General features: G+C 44.4%; 1 protein-coding gene across 2 annotated transcripts in view; it reads left to right on the top strand.

Moving 5' to 3' along the window:
• CEP104 (centrosomal protein 104) overlaps nucleotides 1-20,105 on the top strand; it is a 79,544-nt gene that overhangs the window by 44,859 nt on the left and 14,580 nt on the right. For both annotated transcript variants that reach the window (XM_072156198.1, XM_072156197.1), the window contains exons 13-19: nucleotides 506-682; nucleotides 4,099-4,305; nucleotides 11,856-11,972; nucleotides 12,537-12,567; nucleotides 14,016-14,097; nucleotides 16,331-16,439; nucleotides 16,547-16,685. In XM_072156198.1, the coding sequence (XP_072012299.1) occupies nucleotides 506-682; nucleotides 4,099-4,305; nucleotides 11,856-11,972; nucleotides 12,537-12,567; nucleotides 14,016-14,097; nucleotides 16,331-16,439; nucleotides 16,547-16,685 (862 nt within the window). The remainder of the gene's footprint in view (nucleotides 1-505; nucleotides 683-4,098; nucleotides 4,306-11,855; nucleotides 11,973-12,536; nucleotides 12,568-14,015; nucleotides 14,098-16,330; nucleotides 16,440-16,546; nucleotides 16,686-20,105) is intronic.

Below are 20,105 nucleotides of genomic sequence, written 5' to 3'. Positions count from 1 at the left end.
AAGATCCAGCAGTGCCCCCCCCCCCCCTCTTGGCTCCAGGACTTGTTGTGACAGACACTTAGGCTGTTATTCCCTATGCAAAGAACAGGCGCTCATTGGTAACTACTGGAATGCCCCTTTAACATGCTTTACTAATCATACAATTGATTATAAGCCCTCAAAAGTCATAGGGATAAAAAGCTGTTCCTGTAAAATTCAGTGTCCATGAATAAAATCCCCAGGATTTCCAGCAGCTAAATGATGAGAGGAAGCTTGTCTTGTAGCTGCTAACAAGTCCTCACTGATCTACTACATATTAGTCCCATTACTGCTGGATGGATACATTTCTTGTTGCTATAATAGTATCACAAGCCAGGAAGTTATGATTTGTGTCCTGGAAAATGAACTTCAGCAACTTTTACTGTTTTTCATGGCTCTGTAAAACCAAAACCTTATTTAGGTATTTGATTAACTCAATCCATGCCAGAGGCAATCTTACTTATTAGATATGTGTATTTTCTTGCAGGAAATGGCATTGTTTAAGGAAGTAAAGCCCCTACAGATTATTCCGGTACAATTAGTTCAACCCTTGAAGGGAACGTTGCCATCAAGACTGGCCTTAAGCCAAGTGGAGCTTGTGGAGAACCTGGTGAAGGAAATGGGCACAGACACCTCTGGCTTCACCATTGACAATGTCATGAAGGTAAATGTTCTTATAGATTGTACTAGATACATTGGAACATTAGATGAGTTTAATGAATAGGAAACTTAACCCCTAAAGTGTTTTACTTGGGATTTCCCAAGCCCTTTAAAGGGAACCTTTCACCAGGGACCTCATTTTCACTAAAGACAGATTGCAGAAGCCCATCACACCTGCATTGTAAATAAGCCTTTCTGCTTTCTCTAAACACTAGCATTACAATATAATTGTGTGTTATAAGTTACCTAGCTGTAGTATGCTGCCAGAATCCTCTGTGTAGCCCCAGGGGTTGGGCTTTGGTTTGTATGCATTTCAAACAACTACACTTTTGTCACTACATGTGACTTGTCTGTGCTGCCCACTCCTCAGCTCTTGGCCCCCACCTTTGTGCTCCTGTACAGCTCATGCCTCCTGCTCCTTCACAGAGTTCACAGTGTTGTAGGCTGACAGCATACCAAATTCATACCAAAGCCCAACCCCCGGGACAACACAGAGGATTCTGTCAGGGTTCAAGGTTATTTGCAATGCAGCTGTAATGGGCTTCTGCAACCTGTCTTTAGTGAAGCTGAGGTCCCTGGTGACAGGTTCCCTTTAACTGTCACTGATGCGTCCATAACCTAGGTCATTATTAGTTACTGAGAGTGCAACACCCAGCATCTTCGCTGATCAGCAGCATGTACTGGTGTCAGTGCCGCACTACGTCTCCGTTGTCGTCGGATAACTCAGTTCACAATATATTGACCACGGGACAAGAACTGCAGGAACAGCTCTCATAATAAAGAACAAGAGCTATACCTGCAGTTATGCTGTTTAGCCAGTTATTGTTAATGACTAGAAAGATTTCTTAACACTCGTATAAGTGAATTGTAAACAAAATTATGTATTCTTTTTATTTTTTAATTTGGCAAAATCCAGTGTGCCCAATTTCCTTTGAAGTCACCATATTAGTAAATAAAGTAGATCTGTATATAATTTATGCTCTGTACAACTACAGCTGTTTTGTAGGTGCCTCAGAGATTTGTTAGATACATTGGTGAACAAAATGCACCTTGAGAGCCAAGGAAGACATCAGCAAACAGACCTGCAGTTGTCATTGCAGCTAAAGATGATCCTGCAAAGTATTGACTTGGAGGGCTGAAATACATTTGTACCCTACACTTGCTTGCCGTGAATGGGCGTTATATTACTGCGCTGCAAGTTCCAGTGTGTTCCCCAGGGCTCCTCGATGCCTTCTGTTGTTAGATCCCTCTTCTGAGTAACTGACTTAGCAAACGTTATATATTACACTATACGCTGCAATACACTAGAATTTCAGTGCAGTACTGGCTTGAACAAGTGATCAGAGCATAGCTTGTTCAAAACCAAGTCTAAGAGCAAGTAAAAAAAAAAAAAAAGGGAAAATATTTTTTTTAAATAAATAAAAATTATTGTTTTGATACGCACAGTAATATAAAACCCCAGAAAAACTTGCCCAAAAAGTTTTCTTTATTAAATCCCTTCAATAAAAATGTTCTAATGTTGTGCCCCCAAATTTATTTATTAAAAAACTACATGAATGAGTTATCCCTGTAATCGTGATGACCCAGAGAATAAAGATAACATCATATTTTTATTGGAGAATAGGAATTTGAGAATAAGAATAACAAGAATTTATTACCCTCATCTGTTTACATTACAAAAAACTTCAAACGCCTACATCCCCTGAACCCAGGCAACTAGAAACAAAAGGTGAATTTCCCCTTTTAATATGATGTAATGATTATGCATGTGGATTATGTACTGGAGATAGCCACTCTTAAAATTACAATCGGACATCTCGGATTTAGAAAGCTGCATATAAAAACCAAGAGTTTGTACTACAACTTTAAGAGTAGATAGCTTTGGTTCTGTGAAGCATCTATACAGTCTTTTATATCATATTAAAGGGGAGATTCTCCTGTTTAATATAACACATATTGTGTTCAGGAGATATGGCCTTTTGAAGTTGGTCACTGTCATGACATTTATAATCGTGCATGGGGCATGTACAAAAAGGACGTATATAGCCGTATGGCAGTTGCAAAGGGGTTAAATTACTTTTTGTGGTTTTTACCACTCTGCCTATTCAAGCCCTAATTATTGTGCCAAAATCCCATTAAGGCAAGCATAGGCTTTGCCCCCCGAATCGCCAGAGGCTGTAAGTTAGTAACCGTGTATAATACACTGCATCGCATGTATTATTCAAAAAAGTAAAATATGATTGCATAAAACTGACAAAAATAAATTGGAAGCCAGATAAAGATCCAAATAGTTCATGTTACACGCAGCAGCTGCCTAAGAAATAACATACACAGACAAGTCTCATGTCCGCTTGCTTATGTTATACTTCTATGTAAAGGAAAGGCCCTTTTTCTGTTTTCTTATGCATCATGCTTGGCCAGTACTATAGGAGGTTTTGCCTTAGAGGGAGTTGTTTGTGTTTTTGGTTTGTTTCCTCTGTGACATTTCTGTTGCTGATGTGCACACCCTAAATGACTTCACATCCCAACACTGGAAAGATCGGCCTATGCCAGTGGGCAATGCCAAACAGGTGCTACGTTGTAAAGAGGTTCTGAAGAGGAATATTAGTGCAAATATATTGTTCATGATATTTACAGAAATGAACTATAATTATACAGAGTTGATCAACTTGATTTACCTTCGGAAACATTTTTGATGAAATCTCATTGGAAATCATAATGGTTCCTGTTAGGGCTATTTGGGAACTGAGGCCACACCCTTTTCATGAGGACCAGTGACTTGGTCTCAAATAGCCCTAGATTCTATCTATGAACCACATATGCAGATTACAACCTGCCCCTAGAAGCAAACATCTTTCCGGTTGCTTTGTCTGACACTATTAAACACGCTGGATGTGAGGTCTATGTGTCCGGGATACTACAGTGCTCTACACACCCTCCAGGATACGACTGGCTCACATGTGAACCCTGAGCTTGGTGGGCTCACTCTACATTCACAGGTATTCAGCATATAGCAGCCAATTGCTATGTGTAGATTATGGAGCAAACTCCATGTTTATCTTTGTCTTATCTATATACCTGTAGATACATTAAAATATATCACATCTACACAACCAGTATCCCCAATCACCAAATGTCGTATCTTAGGACTAGAATGTATTTGTGTCCGATTTACATTTTATAAAACTTGTAGATTGGTGGCAGGTAAAATATACATGCTCTTCCTTCTGTAGTTCACGTGGGATCTCCTCCCAGCATATATAGATGTAGATGAGGAGCTTGTGGTCCTTGTACAGAGCGTCTCCCATCACCTGAGTGCAGTCCTCTCTGTCTACATACTGATATAAAGCCGGTGTCCTCTCTAACAACCACACAGACCCTTCCTACTGATATGCTGAGGACCTTTTTATTTTTTGCTAGTTTGCTTTAGGTGCACTGGATTACACAACTGCAGAAGTGCGTGACAGAGGAGTGCGGATTATCCTCTACCTGTACCAGCAGAATCGAGCTCAAGTTCTGGAGCACATGCCCACAGACGAGGCCACCATACGCAAAAACATCCTATATAAAACCCTGTTTGATGGCTTTTCCAAAATTGATGGCAGACCCACCGAATCTGAACTAAAGGTATATTCTCTTCTTCCTTTATTGTGTTTGATACAGTTCACATGTTGCTTAAGACCCTTGCGCCAGGCAGAAAGTTACCATGTTTTGTACAAATTTCAGAATGTTCCATCACTGGATATGTGGTCATGTTTTTGGTCATGTACTAGCATTACCATAACATATTCCCGCAGCTATCACACGGTCCCATTGACTTTATTGGGAAATTCGGTCATTCATTTAAATGGCCATGTATCCCACCGCAGCTTGTAAGAGCTGGGCGGCCTCACAACAAATAATGTCCTAACTTTGGACAGATTTGCAGCGCTGGAGATGGAAGAGGTCAGGAGCGCTAACTCATCCTCTTTCCGCTCGGCTGTGCGATACTGCCCAAACCTGGCCCAGCTGAAAACATGTCACGTACAAAGAGCCTTACACTGTAAATGTGCTAAAAGAGATTTATTCCATAACTCCCACAGGATTTATCTCTGGATTAGCGCTATGGGTAGGGCACTTTACTGCTTTGACTGGCAAAGAAGTACTTCGGGTTCTTAAATTGGTTTTCCATCAGTAACATTTTATGTTTATTGTACAGATAATAGAAGTAAAATTATTTTCAATTTACTGACATCTAATGAGTTATTAAATAATAATTAAGTGCATGCTCAGTCACAGCAGAGGAGATAATGATGATGTAGTGTTTTTCTGTATTTTGTTTTTGAACAGAGGGACTTGATAAAGGGTAGTTTGTGACGCTAAACCACTTGTCCATAAGGAGCTGTTGGTGGTATAGTCCCAGATCACCCTAACATGTCCTCTTTAATCCGTTTGTGAAAATCAGCTTTCTGTCCTGTTCTACACTGAGAGATGTAGGAACTTGACATCTTAAGATAGTGGGGCCCATTTACTTACCCGGCTGCTGGAGAGCCCCAAAAAGCGCATTGTCCGACTCCAATGCACTGTGCCACGATTCACAAAGATTGTGCGCCCAATATCCTGCATGTGTCGCTTCCTCGCTCAGGTCTGCCGGAGTTCACCATCTTCTTCCCGGTGCATGTCAGTGCATAGCTTGCAACACAATTTTAAAGTTAAATCCCTCGCTCAGGTGGATCGTCCGACGGCACGCCCACCAATTACTGTTGCATGAAAACCAGCGCCGATGCGCCTAAATCCAATCGCGTGTGACACAATCCCCTTCTAAATCCCTGTCACGACGGCGCAAATCCCGAAAACCATGAACAGTCTGACGTAAATGCGATCTGCGAACCCTTCGTAAATAAGCCCCAGTGTCTAATGACTCTATATAGACAGTCCCTGCCTGGAAAGTCTAATCTCCTCAAAGTAATGAATTGTCAAGGGAAATATTCTCTAAGTATGGAAAGAGTTAATATTGAGCCTCCAATCCTTACCTTATCAGTCCTTATTAGAGATGAGCGAGCACTAAAATGCTCGGGTACTCGTTATTCGAGACGAACTTTTCCCGATGCTCGAGTGCTCGTCTCGAATAACGAGCCCCATTGAAGTCAATGGGAGACTCGAGCATTTTTCAAGGGGACCAAGGCTCTGCACAGGGAAGCTTGGCCAAACACCTGGGAACCTCAGAAAAGGATGGAAACACCACGGAAATGGACAGGAAACAGCAGGGGCAGCATGCATGGATGCCTCTGAGGCTGCTTAAACGCACCATTATGCCAAAATTATGGGCAACAGCATGGCCATGACAGAGTGACAGAATGAAGCTAGATAGCATGTAAAACATCCAATAATGGACCCTGACACTATAGGGGACGGCATGCAGAGGCAGCGGCAGCAGCGGCAGGCTAGAGAGTGGCATGGCGACATACCCTAAATGGACTCAGGCTTCAAACCAATGGGTGGCAGAGAGGAACCAAAGGAGGTGAGCAAGAAGCGCTCAAATAATATCGGTACATGATAAGTTTACCAGTATATTTTGTGGATTACACAGCAGGGTGGCGACAAAGTTAACATGGAAGCCATGAAAACAACCCAAAATTCTGCCTGACACAGCTCGTTTGATAAGGGGACCATGTATGGAGGCAGTGAACTAGTAGTAGATTAAAGGTGCTGCAGTTAAAACTATGTTAGTTGGATCTTGGCATGGAGCTGGCGCTCCGCTGCCAGGCGAGCTTTCGCCAATCCAAGCCCCTGTCTCTAGGCTACTCCCCAAACAGCACTTCTAAGAACCTTTTGTATAAGATCAAGTGTAGTAGCGTTCTTATAAGTTTAGGATATGGCGGGTGAGGGGAATGTAAACAGATGCGCAAGAAGCGCTGAAATAATATTGGTAAATGATAAAAGTTTGCCAGTATATTTTGTGGATAACACAGCAGGGTGGCGACAAAGTTAACAACTTTGATGTGGAATCCATGAAAACAACCCAAATTTCTGCCTGACACACCTCGTTTGATAAGGGGACGATGTATGGAGGCAGCTATATGGACGACTTTTGGAGGTAGCAATGGAGACAACGTGTGGAGGCTGCTATGTAGACAATTTAATTTGGATAGTGCCTGTATGTGGCAGTCCAAAAAAGTTTTCAAACCAGAGGAGCAGGTAGGTGGCCCTCCAGAAAAATGAAATAGATTGAGTGCCTGTATGTGGCAGTCCAAAAAAGTTTTCAAACCAGAGGAGCAGGTAGGTGGCCCTCCAGAAAAATGAAATAGATTGAGTGCCTGTATGTGGCAGTCCAAAAAAGTTTTCAAACCAGAGGAGCAGGTAGGTGACCCTCCAGAAAAATTGAATAGATTGAGTGCCTGTATGTGGCACTCCCAAAAATTGTTTAAAACAGAGGACCGGGTAGGTGGCCCTCCAGAAAAATTAAATGCATAAAGTACTATAGCTAGAGCCAGTGGGCCCTGTCAAAAAATAGCCAGTTTCCTCTGCTTTAGTGTACAAAGAGGAGGAGAAGGAGGAAAATGAGGAGGAGGAAGAGTGGATAAATTATTCAGGTTGAGCTTCCTTCACCTGGTGGAGATTGGAAATTATGAGAAATCCAGGCTTTATTCATCTTAATAAGCGTCAGTCTGTCAGCGCTGTCAGTCGACAGGCGTGTACGCTTATCGGTGATGATGCCACCAGCTGCACTGAAAACCCGCTCGGACAACACGCTAGCGGCAGGGCAGGCAAGAACCTCCAAGGCGTAGTTCGTGCCACATGTCCAGCTTTGAAACCCAGTAGTTGTAGGGAGCTGTGTGATCATTTAGGACGATGGTATGGTCAGCTACGTACTCCCTCACCATCTTTCTGTAAAGATCAGCCCTACTCTGCCGAGACTGGGGACAGGTGACAGTGTCTTGCTGGGGTGACATAAAGCTGGCAAAAGCCTTGTAAAGCGTACCCTTGCCAGTGCTGGACAAGCTGCCTGCTCGCCTACTCTCCCTCGCTACTTGTCCCGCAGAACTACGCCCTCTGCCGCTAGCGCTGTCAGAAGGGAAATAGTGTTTCAGCTTGTGCACCAGGGCCTGCTGGTATTCATGCATTCTCACACTCCTTTCCTCTCCAGGGATGAGAGTGGAAAGATTTTGCTTGTACCGTGGGTCCAGAAGAGTGAATACCCAGTAATCGGTGCTGGAATAAATTCTTTGAACGCGAGGGTCACGGGATAGGCAGCCTAGCATGAAATCTGCCATATGCGCCAGAGTACCAACACGTAAGAATTCACTCCCCTCACTGGCCTGACTGTCCATTTCCTCCTCCTCCAACTCCTCCAACTCCTCTTCTTCTGCCCATACACGCTGAACAGTGAAGGACTCAACAATGGTCCCCTCTTGTGTCTCACCAACATTCTCCTCCTCTTCCTCCTCATCCTCCTCCACCTCCACCTCCTCCGATATGCGCTGAGAAACAAGGGAATCTTCTTCCCCCGTCTCTTGTGACGAGCGCAAAGCTTCCGACTTCATGCTGATCAGAGAGTTTTTCAACAGGCCAAGCAGCGGGATGGTGAGGCTGATGATGGCGGCATCGCCACTGACCATCTGTGTTGACTCCTCAAAGTTACTCAGCACCTGACAGATATCAGACATCCACGTCCACTCCTCATTGTAGACTTGAGGAAGCTGACTGACCTGACTACCAGTTCTGGTGGAAGTTGACATCTGGCAGTCTACAATCGCTCTGCGCTGCTGGTAAACTCTGGATAACATGGTTAATGTTGAATTCCACCTCGTGGGCACGTCGCACAACAGTCGGTGAGCGGGCAGTTGGAGGCGGCGCTGCGCTGCCCTGAGAGTGGCAGCATCTGAGCTGGACTTCCTGAAATGCGCACAGATGCGGCGCACCTTCGTGAGCAAATCAGACAGATTGGGGTATGTCTTGAGGAAACGCTGAACTATCAGATTTAACACATGGGCCAGGCATGGCACATGTGTCAGTCTGCCGAGTTGCAGAGCCGCCACCAGGTTACGGCCGTTGTCACACACAACCATGCCTGGCTTCAGGTTCAGCGGTGCCAGCCACAGATCAGTCTGCGCCGTGATGCCCTGTAATAGCTCTTGGGCGGTGTGCCTTTTATCGCCTAGGCTCAGCAGTTTGAGCACCGCCTGCTGTCGCTTAGCGACGGCACTGCTGCTGTGCCTAGAGCTACCGACTGATGGCGGCATGCCCACGGATGGTAGTTCGGAGGAGGAGGTGGAGGAGGGGTGGGAGGAGGAGGAGGCATAGTAGGCCTGAAAGACCTGGACCGAGGTAGGCCCCGCAATCCTCGGCGTCGGCAGTATATGACCAGCCGCAGGGTCAGACTCGGTCCCAGCCTCCACCAAGTTAACCCAATGTGCCGTCAGCGATATATAGTGGCCCTGCCCGGCAGCACTCGTCCACGTGTCCGTGGTCAGGTGGACCTTGTCAGAAACGGCGTTGGTCAGGGCACGGATGATGTTGTCTGACACGTGCTGGTGCAGGGCTGGGATGGCACATCGGGAAAAGTAGTGGCGGCTGGGGACCGAATACCGAGGGGCGGCCGCCGCCATGAGGCTGCGAAAGGCCTCGGTCTCTACTAGCCTATAGGGCAGCATCTCCAGGCTAAGCAATCTGGAGATGTGGACATTAAGGGCTTGGGCGTGCGGGTGGGTTGCACTATTTTTACGTTTCCGCTCCAGCGTCTGGGGTATAGAGAGCTGAACGCTGGTGGATGCTGTGGAGGATCGTGGAGGCGACGATGGGGTTTTTGTGCCAGGGTCCTGGGCAGGGGGCTGACTATCAGCTGAAACAGGGGAAGGAGCAGTGGTGTGCACGGCCGGAGGTGAACGGGCTTGGTGCCACTGAGTGGGGTGTTTAGCATTCATATGCCTGCGCATACTGGTGGTAGTTAAGCTATTAGTGGTGGAACCCCTGCTGATCCTGGTTTGGCAAAGGTTGCACACCACAGTCCGTCGGTCATCCGGTGTTTCCTTAAAGAACCTCCAGACTTCTGAAAATCTAGCCCTCGCCACGGGAGCTTCACTACGTGACACATTTGGCGCTGATGCACCTGCTCTGGCCCTGCCTCTCCGTCTGGCCCCACCACTGCCTCTTCCAACCTGTTCTGGTCGAGGACTATCCTCCGTCTCAGAAGCACTGTGTTCACCCGGCCTCTCAACCCAGCTTGGGTCTGTCACCTCATCATCCTCCGATCCCTCAGTCTGCTCCCCCCTCGGACTTCCTGCCCTGACAACAACTTCCCCACTGTCTGACAACCGTGTCTCCTCATCGTCGGACACCTCTTTACACACTTCTTCCACTACGTCAAGAAGGTCATCATCACCCACAGACTGCGACTGGTGGAAAACCTGGGCATCGGAAAATTGCTCAGCAGCAACCGGACAAGTGGTTTGTGACTGTGGGAAGGGTCCAGAAAACAGTTCCTCAGAGTATGCCAGTTCAAATGGCAAATTTTCCTGGGAGGGGGCAGACTGGGGGGGAGGAGGCTGAGGTGCAGGAGCTGGAGGAGTGCCGATTTTGGTGACATGGGTGGACTGCGTGGAAGACTGACTGGTGGACAAATTGCTCGAAGCATTGTCGGCAATCCACGACATCACCTGTTCGCACTGTTCTGGCCTCAACAGTGCTCTACCACGAGTCCCAGTAACTTGAGACATGAACCTAGGGAGTGTAGCTCTGCGGCGTTCCCCTGCTCCCTCATCAGCAGGTGGTGTCTCACCCCGCCCAGGACCACGGCCTCTGACCCCTGCAGTAGTTGGACGCCCACGTCCCCGCCCTCGTCCTCTACCCCTAGCCCTCGGGTTAAACATTTTGAAAATGAAAGTTATAACTTTAATTTTTTTTTAACTTTTTTTTGTGTTTTTTTGTGTTTTTTAGTTTTTTTTTGTGTTTTTTAGTTTTTAAAACCAAACAATGCTATCCTATTGCTATGGCTATTTTCTAGCCAAGTATGAAAGCACACTGCTATGCCAGATGAGATGACGCTGAGTTATGAAAAAATAAACGTAAAATAAAAAGTAAATGGCAGACTGTGCCTAATTGAAATCAAACCCCTAATAAATTTTCCCACTTCGGTCTTTGCGATGGATATGTGCGTCACTAAGCGCTAAACACAGCGGTCGCAAGTCTCACTCCAAATTCCTGACAATTGGCTAGTATATGCACTGCAGCAAGGACAGCCACCAGCAGATCAACCAGAAATAAAATATATATAACGCTATTGTAGGCGTAAGAAAGCCGTTTGGATTCTCCTTTGGCTATTTTCTAGCCAAGTATGAAAGCACACTGCTATGCCAGATGAGATGACGCTGAGTTATGAAAAAATAAACGTAAAATAAAAAGTAAATGGCAGACTGTGCCTAATTGAAATCAAACCCCTAATAAATTTTTCCACTTTGGTGTTTGAGGTGGATATGTGTGTCACTAAGAGCTAAACACAACGGTAGCAAGTCCCCCTGCAAATATCTCACAATATGGTACTAGCTGCACTACTAGTGCCAGCAAGCCCAGCCACAAGCAAACAAAAAAAAAAAGTATAACGTTATTGTAGCCCTAAGAAGGGCTGTTGGGTTCTTGTAGAATCACTCCTGCCTAACACTATTCTAATAGAACACCCTAACGCTTTCCCTGACCAGCAGCAGCTCTCTCCCTAGCGGCATCCAGACACAGAATGATCCGAGCAGCGCAGGCAGGGGCTAGTCTATTCCAGGGTCACCTGATCTGGCCAGCCAACCACTGCTATCGACGTGTAAGGGTACCACGTCATGCTGGGTGGATTGCAGAGTCTCCTGGCTTGTGATTGGCTCTGTTTCTGGCCGCCAAAAAGCAAAACGGCGGGAGCTGCCATTTTCTCGAGCGGGCGAAGTATTCGTCCGAGCAACGAGCAGTTTCGAGTACGCTAATGCTCGAACGAGCATCAAGCTCGGACGAGTATGTTCGCTCATCTCTAGTCCTTATATGTTATGCATGCTACTTCAAATTAACTGCTCACTGCAGGAGAAAGAAGGGGTTGGTAAAATGGAAAGAGTAGCTGCTTTCTGTGATGAAGTACATTACAAAGTTTATTCTCCCCTCCTCTGAAATAAGAAAATAGCTTCAGAGTTTTAGTTAGTCTTTAATGATTTTCCTTTGCTCCTCAGGCACAGAAGAAGGCCGCTGCAGAAGAAGCTGAACGGAAAAAGAAAGAGGAGATTCGGGCTCTTCAGGAACAGCTGGCAGCTCTTAAGGAGATGCAGTCTGAGGTCCAGGCTGGCAAGGTACATTCTTGTGTATATTGGCACCTCGTGCTTCTCACATCCAGGAGGCTTGCTGAAAGTCCCCCTCTTCCAGCTTTCTTCCTTCTGTATACACAGTCATACCGTGATATAACCCAGGATGGCTGCAGACATAAGCCAGGAGTCAGAAAGTGTCAGGAAGCAGAGAACACTGTGCTCATTGCTGATTCTGGCCAGCTACAGAAATACATTTTGACAGCAGCAGTGACCGCAGCTTTCACAGTATTAGACTTGTACAGGGCAGACAATGTCGCTTACTATTTTGTTATAGTGTTGAAACTGTATGGTGGACATTGCCTATGAGAGTAAAGGGGCTCTCCTTGCCTTTTCATTCAGGAATACCCTATACCCTCACAACTTTTTAATCTTCTTTTTTTGGGGTATCTCTTTAGCCCCTGTGGTGCTTTGATGCGAAAGGTAACTTAGGCGCCGCCTGCTGGTTATGTGATATTATTACAGCAAATGTGTCAATTTTTTTCTGGGTAAATCTTCTTGGTTTTGCATGTGGTATCTTCACTTGTAATCATAGATTTTCCTTGATTTTAGGGAAAGGATCAAATACCAAAGGCAAAAGCAGGTAAGTAGGTTGTATAGTTTGTATAAGCTGCTGTATGTGATAGTTGTAAGCAGACTGCTATCATGAGGTGCCCCCATATTTAGGATTTCATGAGCCTTATGAACCATTTGCTTGTGAAGATCCTGTAAAGCTGAACATTTTAAGAGGTTTTGGCCAAATAACAAACTCCAATCTGCTACATATTCTTCACGTTGCTGCTGTTACTTTGTTTTACTTAATAAAATGTGGTCTTCTTCACTGATGTAATGGAGGGTTTTTAAACGTAAACTTTTCCATTCCCAGTCTCCAGCGCAGAGGTAGTCAGTGACTATTGTCGCCATCACGCTCCACTTACATCCATGACTTCATAACTCTCCCACCTGTGTCTGAACCAATGTGTCTAATGGAAACCTCAACGTACTTCATTTATATCTATACTTGACCGAATAAGGCTGGCAATGTTCATTAGACTCAATTATCCCATTACACAGCCTTGTATTACACTTTCTGCTTCTCCAACGTTGTAATCATTGTAATTGTTATTAGAACGTGTTCCTTTTTAGTCCCATTCAAGTGAATGTCATATAGCTGCACTTTAAAGCCACTGGATAAAGGAGGCAATGTTTCAGGGGAAATCTTCTTTTAACCCTTGAAACCTAAGGCAGTGTAAGGACTTGTTTTTTTGTAGAATGAGTCATTTTTTTCAGTGGATCCCCCTGGGAGTACATTTATACTCCCTGTGGTAGTTTGGGTTACTCCGTGCAGGAAATAGAAGTGGAGAGGCAGCATTACATTAGAGGAAGTCAACCAGCTTCCAAATCCCCCCGGTAGGGTAAAAAGCATTGTGTAGCTCAGAAAGCACCGGTACAAATTGCTTTCTATTTCCATCTGAGAGATGACGGGTTCATCGAGAATAGACCAGGAGTTTGGAGATGAAAGGGAGAGAGAAACTGTTCGGTAGTTAGCAGCACTGGATGGGTCCAGGGAAGGTTTCTTTAGTATAGTGAATGGGGTTTAGTGCATGTTTGGCCACCACTGCTAGAGTGTGGGGGGGGGGGGGTTGCATCCAAGGACTGCTATCTTGGCTACAACATGGCTACATTTCTAGAAATTATCTTCACACAGCTGTGTATATGGCAGATTAGCCATATTTAAGAGTTTAGTCACTTCCATAATCTTAGTTTTCCAGAACATGCCTGTTTACAGGGGTTCATGGACCCACATCTGTCCCATGATCAATTGCCCCACATAGGAGTTTTATTCTTTTTAATCTGCCTCAGTCCCAGATTCTCCTCCAGTGGGTGTAAAGTGGTTATGGACCTGTTATTTGGGGCCCTGAAGCCCAGCAGCATATGGTGATGATACCAAACCTGGAGACAGGTTCCCTTTAAGTAGGAATGTTCTGTAATAAATGTTGTTGCGTCCCTAGAGCTTGCGTGACTATAGAAATGTTTCTTTTTTTTCTCCAGATGACCGCGGCAAGAAGCCATTAATGTCTCCAAACAACGAAGCTCTTGACGACCAGTCCTCTGTTACCAACTACTTAGATAAGTAAGTGCAATAATATTTGTAGTCCCCGGAGATTTGTAGATTTATCAGAAGCCGCCTGCAGGATAAAAGCAGAAGCCATCTGTTTACTTAATGGGTTGTGAGAGCAGGTAACCAGGAGCATTGTGAGAGTCTATTCATGTTATTGTCCTCCATACATATCTATCCAGTGACTTGCCACAGCTCACAATAACTGGGCGCTACCATATTTGTCTTTTACCGGCCTGTATAAAAGCTTTTCTTACAGGGGAGGTCCTTGTGTAGACCTCAATGTAAATGGGAACAGGTCACGTGAAGAACAGATATGTGATATGTGACATTCTTATCTTAGAAGTCTGATGGGTGCGGGTAATACATGGGTCATACCAGAGATATAGCTTTCAGTTGGATATTTACATTACTTTGTGCGAGTCAGAAAGCTTAAATAGCAATTCCTTATTATAGAGTAGTTTATTGGGAATGTGGATACAACGGGAAAGGTCAAAGAACATATTTTTAGTGAACATTTAAGAACATTTCTAGGACTAGATACTTTTACAATGTTCAATTTCAGATTGTTGGGGGATTGATTTAGGAAAGCTTATTCTGGAGGTTGTGGCCACCATTTACACTACCAGTAAAAAATCATTTCATTTAATTTGTACGAATTGGTGGTATTTTCTATAGCACAAGATCCAGAGCCCCGGGAAAATTTTAAGTCTGGTTATTGCTTTAATTTTTTATCCTTTTTTTTAATTTTTTTTTTTTTACCTGATTTTGTTTTGACCACCTTTTAAATGGAATAAAGCATAATGAAATTAACCCCTTTTCGACATGTGATGTAATACTATGTCACATGCCGGGTGCGGGTGCATATAGAGGGCTTACGGGCTGAGCCCTCTCCATAGCTGGTAAGTCTTCGCTGCACATCGCGGGTGTTTTCCCGCTGATCGCTGCCGCTGCATCTTTCCGAAGATCTTCGCTCCCTGTGACGTCATCGTGGAGCGGTGATCCGTTGCCATGGCAGCCTCAGGTCTTCCGAAGACCCGAGGCTGGTTCAGGTTAACCTATTCGGTTTAACCTATTCATTACAATGTGCTATACTGTAGTATGGCAGTTTATGATAGGATGCTACAGACAACCTTGGGTTAAAGTACTCTAGGAAGTCTGAAAAATAGTAAAAATTAAAAAAAAGTTTAAAAATTATAATAAAAAACCCTAAAACCTCAAATCACCCCCCTTTCCCTAGAACTGATATAAATATAAATAAACAGTAAAAATCAGAAATACATTAGGTATGGACACGTCCGAAAATGGCCGATCTATCAAAATAAATATAATAACGGTTTTTCACTGCGTTTAACCCCGTAACGTAAAAATCGCGCCCAAAGTCGAAAATGGCACTTTTTGCCATTTAAAAAAAATTTAAAAATTCTATAAAAAGTGATCAAAAGTTTGTACAGTCCTAAAAATGATAACATTGTAAACGTCATCAAAAGCCGCAAAAAAAGACACCTCCCAAAGCGCCGTACAAAAAGTATAAAAAAGTTATTAGCGCTAGAAGACGGCAAAATCCCCCCAAAAATTTTTGTACAGGAGGTTTTAATTTTTGAAAATGTATGAAAACATTATAAAACCTATACAAATTTGGTATCCTCGTAATCGTACCGACCCAAAGAATAAAGTAGACATGTCATTTGGGGCGTACAGTGAAATCCAAGCCCACAAGAATACGGCACAAATGCTGTTTTTTACCAATTTCACTGCATTTAGAATTTTCCCGCTTCCCAGAACACGGCATGGAATATTACATACCACCATTTTGAAGTGTAATTTGTTATGCAGAAAATAAGCCATAAAACAGCTCTGCTCTGCACATGGTAAAATAAAAAAGTTATAGATTTTTTAATGGGGGAGTGTGAAAAATGAAAAAGGGCTGCGGCATTAAGGGGTTAAGTATTAATATATATATATTTTGCTGACTTGTAAATATACTGGACAACATAATTCCATACAACCATAGAGCAGGGATGTAGCTCTGAAGCGGATCAACACACGCTTCACTGAACTGATTGGATGTCTTCCTGGTATTATAGATCTGTTATCCTAAATATATACCCTCCGTATTATAGTCCTGTTGAAAAACTCTGCCTTCCCATAGCAGTTTCTCTGGTGTATGCATGCATCAAGAATGAGTATTTTATGGGCACTTCTGCTTATTGATACATAACATATGTAATGAGAAATGTGTTTGCAGTCTATGCATCTTCTGCGGAGAAAGAGACGAGTCGTTCACAGAGGAAGGCTTGGATCTCCATTACTGGAAGCAGTGCCCAATGCTGAAGCGCTGTGAACACTGCAAGCAGGTAGTGTAAAGGATATCTGAGCAGACATCCATAGTCCATCCCTGTCCATCCATCATCAGCATCTGGTACAAACCTCACCCTATTACACATTTATATTTCTTAAACAGGTAGTGGAAATTGCCAGTCTGACAGACCATCTCCTGACTGAGTGTGATCACAAAGACATGTTCGGCAAATGCCAGCGCTGCACTGAAGCCATATCTAAGGATCACCTACTGGAGCATGTCAAGTCCAAGACTTGTAACCGTACGTGTCTGTTGTGGTATATATTATTTTTAGCCTGAAACACTTTCTCAATGGTTGATTGGAGTATTATTATATCGCTCCAACAGTCTGATGTGTGATGTGATATATGTTCCACCGATGTCTCTCTCCATGGGATGAGAGCCACCATTCTTCTAAAGACTTTTATTGATGCTCTCTACTAAAAAGATCCAGTCATGGAGGTGAGGAAGCTCCTGCATACAGTCAAGCTACCCCACCTGCTAACTTCCACTGACGCTGCTAGCCAGGCCCCTCAGGAATGAAGGACAATGGCTGTGTGTGACTCACTAAAGAGAATTCCTGAGAATGAGGATGTTGAGAGACACATTGGTCAGTTGTCATTCGACTCAGCTACATCCCCCCCCCCCCCCTCCTCAAAAATGAGGGAGACATCAGTGTGTCCTACACAGACCATTTCTTTACTCAACTCCCTTATTTCTGAGGGGGGCTGGGTTATCAGTGTCACTTAGAAGGCAGGGTAGCTTGACTGTATACTGCAGCTCCACCAAATTCATCACTGGATCTTTAGTAACATAGGGCATCAATAAAGACATTTCAAAGTTACTGGAGCTTATTTGCTAAGGGTCCGCGGCGGCACTTTCATCGGATTATCCGACGTTTTCAGGTTTGCACGTGATCGGATTGTGGCGCGGCTGCGCTGGCTTTTAAGCGACAGAAATCAGGGGCGTGCCTTCTGATTCGGACTAAGCACGGGATTTAACTTTCAAATTGTGTTGCAAGACCAAGCACTTAGATGCACCAGGAAGAAGAAGGTGAACTCCGTCGGACCTGAGCGGGGAAGCGACACATGCAGGATATCGGTGCATGATCTTAGTGAATCGCGGCAGAGTGCATGATCGTTGGACAATGAACTTTCGGGGAAAGCGTCTGGGCAGGTAAGTAAATTTGCCCCACTGTGTGTGGTATTCAAGGGAAGGGGGTTGCTGGTGAAAGGTTCCCTTTAACATGTGATAAGTGTCGGACTGGCCCACCAGAGTACCAGAAGATCCTCCAGTGGGTCCTGGCTCAACCCAGTTTCAGAAAACACCACAATTTGGAGGCTGCTAGAGTATATTTCCTGGGGAATAATAAATGGTGGGCCCCCAAATTGATTTTCTCTGGTGGGCCTAAGGAAACTCAGTCCGACACTGCATGTGATTGACTTATATGCAAGAGACAGATGCTGTTCATAAGAGGACCTGTCACCAAGTGCAAAATTCTAAATGATGAATCTCATTTTATCATTTTATTAGCTTATCGACTCCTGGTGACCATAGCTTTAGAACTTTATATCTGGATATAACTTTAAAGTTTTGTTCCTAAGTAAGAAGCATGCACTTTATCGTCAGTCAGCCCTTTACCCTCAGTAAATGGATGTTCATGCAGCCAACCAGAAAAATTGTGTATCGTTTTGTAAATTTTTTTTTCTCTGTGGACAATCCTGAAATCAGTAATCCCGAAAATATGAAATTTCAAAGGTCAGGCATAAAAAAAAAGATTGAAAATGAGTTTTTACTGAAAACAAAGCTGCATTGTACGAACTGTTAGTCACAAGGGTATATAGGAGGAGCCGATGGGAGCCACTTTGGAGTCCTATACATATACTTTTTGTATGCATTTCTATCACATCTAATAATTCAGAACCTATCCAGTCCAATTGATACAGACAGAGGGACAAGTGGTAAAATCTGCCCTTTTTACATGTTATAATAAAAAACATTGTTTGGTTTACAAGACGTTAGTGTTTGCTGGGTCTTTCCAGCCCTTCCTGTAAATGAGGTGTTGTAAATATGACATGTGCCAGCTCTGAATTTGTGACCCGTTTACATGGTCACAAACAGGGCAAAGACTTTTTCCGTACACTGTAACTATTGAATTGAAAGGTGACAAGTCTCCCAGGCCTCCTCACAATTATGTTCTGCTACATTCTCACCAGTATCTGGAACCAATTCCTCATCATTTACGGGTGGGGGCAAAGTAATATCTGTACCTTTTTCATTAGAGTGTGAGAATTGACAGTACTGTATTTTCTGTCCCTACATAAATTAACATTAACAGGAGAGAGTTGTGTATGTTACGTCATTTACAGGGGGAGACCGGGCTGCAGTGCTCTGAGAGACATGTTGCTTCTACAGGAAAAGACAGAGTTACAGCATCATATGTCATATTTCGAAGGAGGACATTGAAGGAAGTATATTGGGGGAATTCATTAACCCGGCATAAGGAATCTCCCCAATTGTGTCTATAAGGACAGGCAGGGTTACAGTAGTATCTGTGACTGCGCCCTAATCTGCTAGGCAGTAGTATCTGTGACTGCACCCTAATCTGCTAGGCAGTAGTATCTGTGACTGCACCCTAATCTGCTAGGTAGTAGTATCTGTGACTGCACCATAATCTGCTAGGCAGTAGTATCTGTGACTGCACCCTAATCTGCTAGGCAGTAGTATCGGTGACTGCACCCTAATCTGCTAGGCAGTAGTATCGGTGACTGCACCCTAATCTGCCAGGAAGTAGCATCTGTGACTGCACCCTAATCTGCCAGGCAGTAGTATCTGTGACTGCACCCTAATCTGCTAGGCAGTGGTATCTGTGACTGCACCCTAATCTGCCAGGCAGTAGTATCTGTGACTGCACCCTAATCTGCCAGGCAGTAGTATCTGTGACTGCACCTTAATCTGCCAGGCAGTAGTATCTGTGACTGCACCATAATCTGCTAAGCAGTAGTATCTGTGACTGCACCCTAATCTGCTAGGCAGTCGTATCTGTGACTGCACCCTAATCTGCTAGGCAGTCGTATCTGTGACTGCACCCTAATCTGCTAGGCAGTCGTATCTGTGACTGCACCCTAATCTGCCAGGCAGTAGTATCTGTGACTGCACCCTAATCTGCCAGGCAGTAGTATCTGTGACTGCACCTTAATCTGCCAGGCAGTAGTATCTGTGACTGCACCATAATCTGCTAAGCAGTAGTATCTGTGACTGCACCCTAATCTGCTAGGCAGTCGTATCTGTGACTGCACCCTAATCTGCTAGGCAGTCGTATCTGTGACTGCACCCTAATCTGCTAAGCAGTAGTATCTGTGACTGCACCCTAATCTGCTAGGCAGTCGTATCTGTGACTGCACCCTAATCTGCTAGGCAGTAGTATCTGTGACTGCACCCTAATCTGCTAGGCAGTAGTATCTGTGACTGCACCCTAATCTGCTAGGCAGTAGTATCTGTAACTACACCCTAATCTGCCAGACAGTACTTTTCCATGTCACCATCATTATCATTAGGAGTTAGTAATCTCTTTGCCCACATAATTGATAAAAAAAGAGAAAAGACGCGGGATACAGGTGGAACCAGCTGTTGTATCAGCAATGTCAAAAAGTGCCACAGTAAGTAGACGCATGTAGTAGGG

Source organism: Engystomops pustulosus, chromosome 6 (assembly GCF_040894005.1).
Source record: "Engystomops pustulosus chromosome 6, aEngPut4.maternal, whole genome shotgun sequence".
In the NCBI taxonomy this organism is placed as follows: Eukaryota; Metazoa; Chordata; class Amphibia; order Anura; family Leptodactylidae; genus Engystomops; species Engystomops pustulosus.
This window is presented reverse-complemented; position numbering and strand designations above follow the sequence as displayed.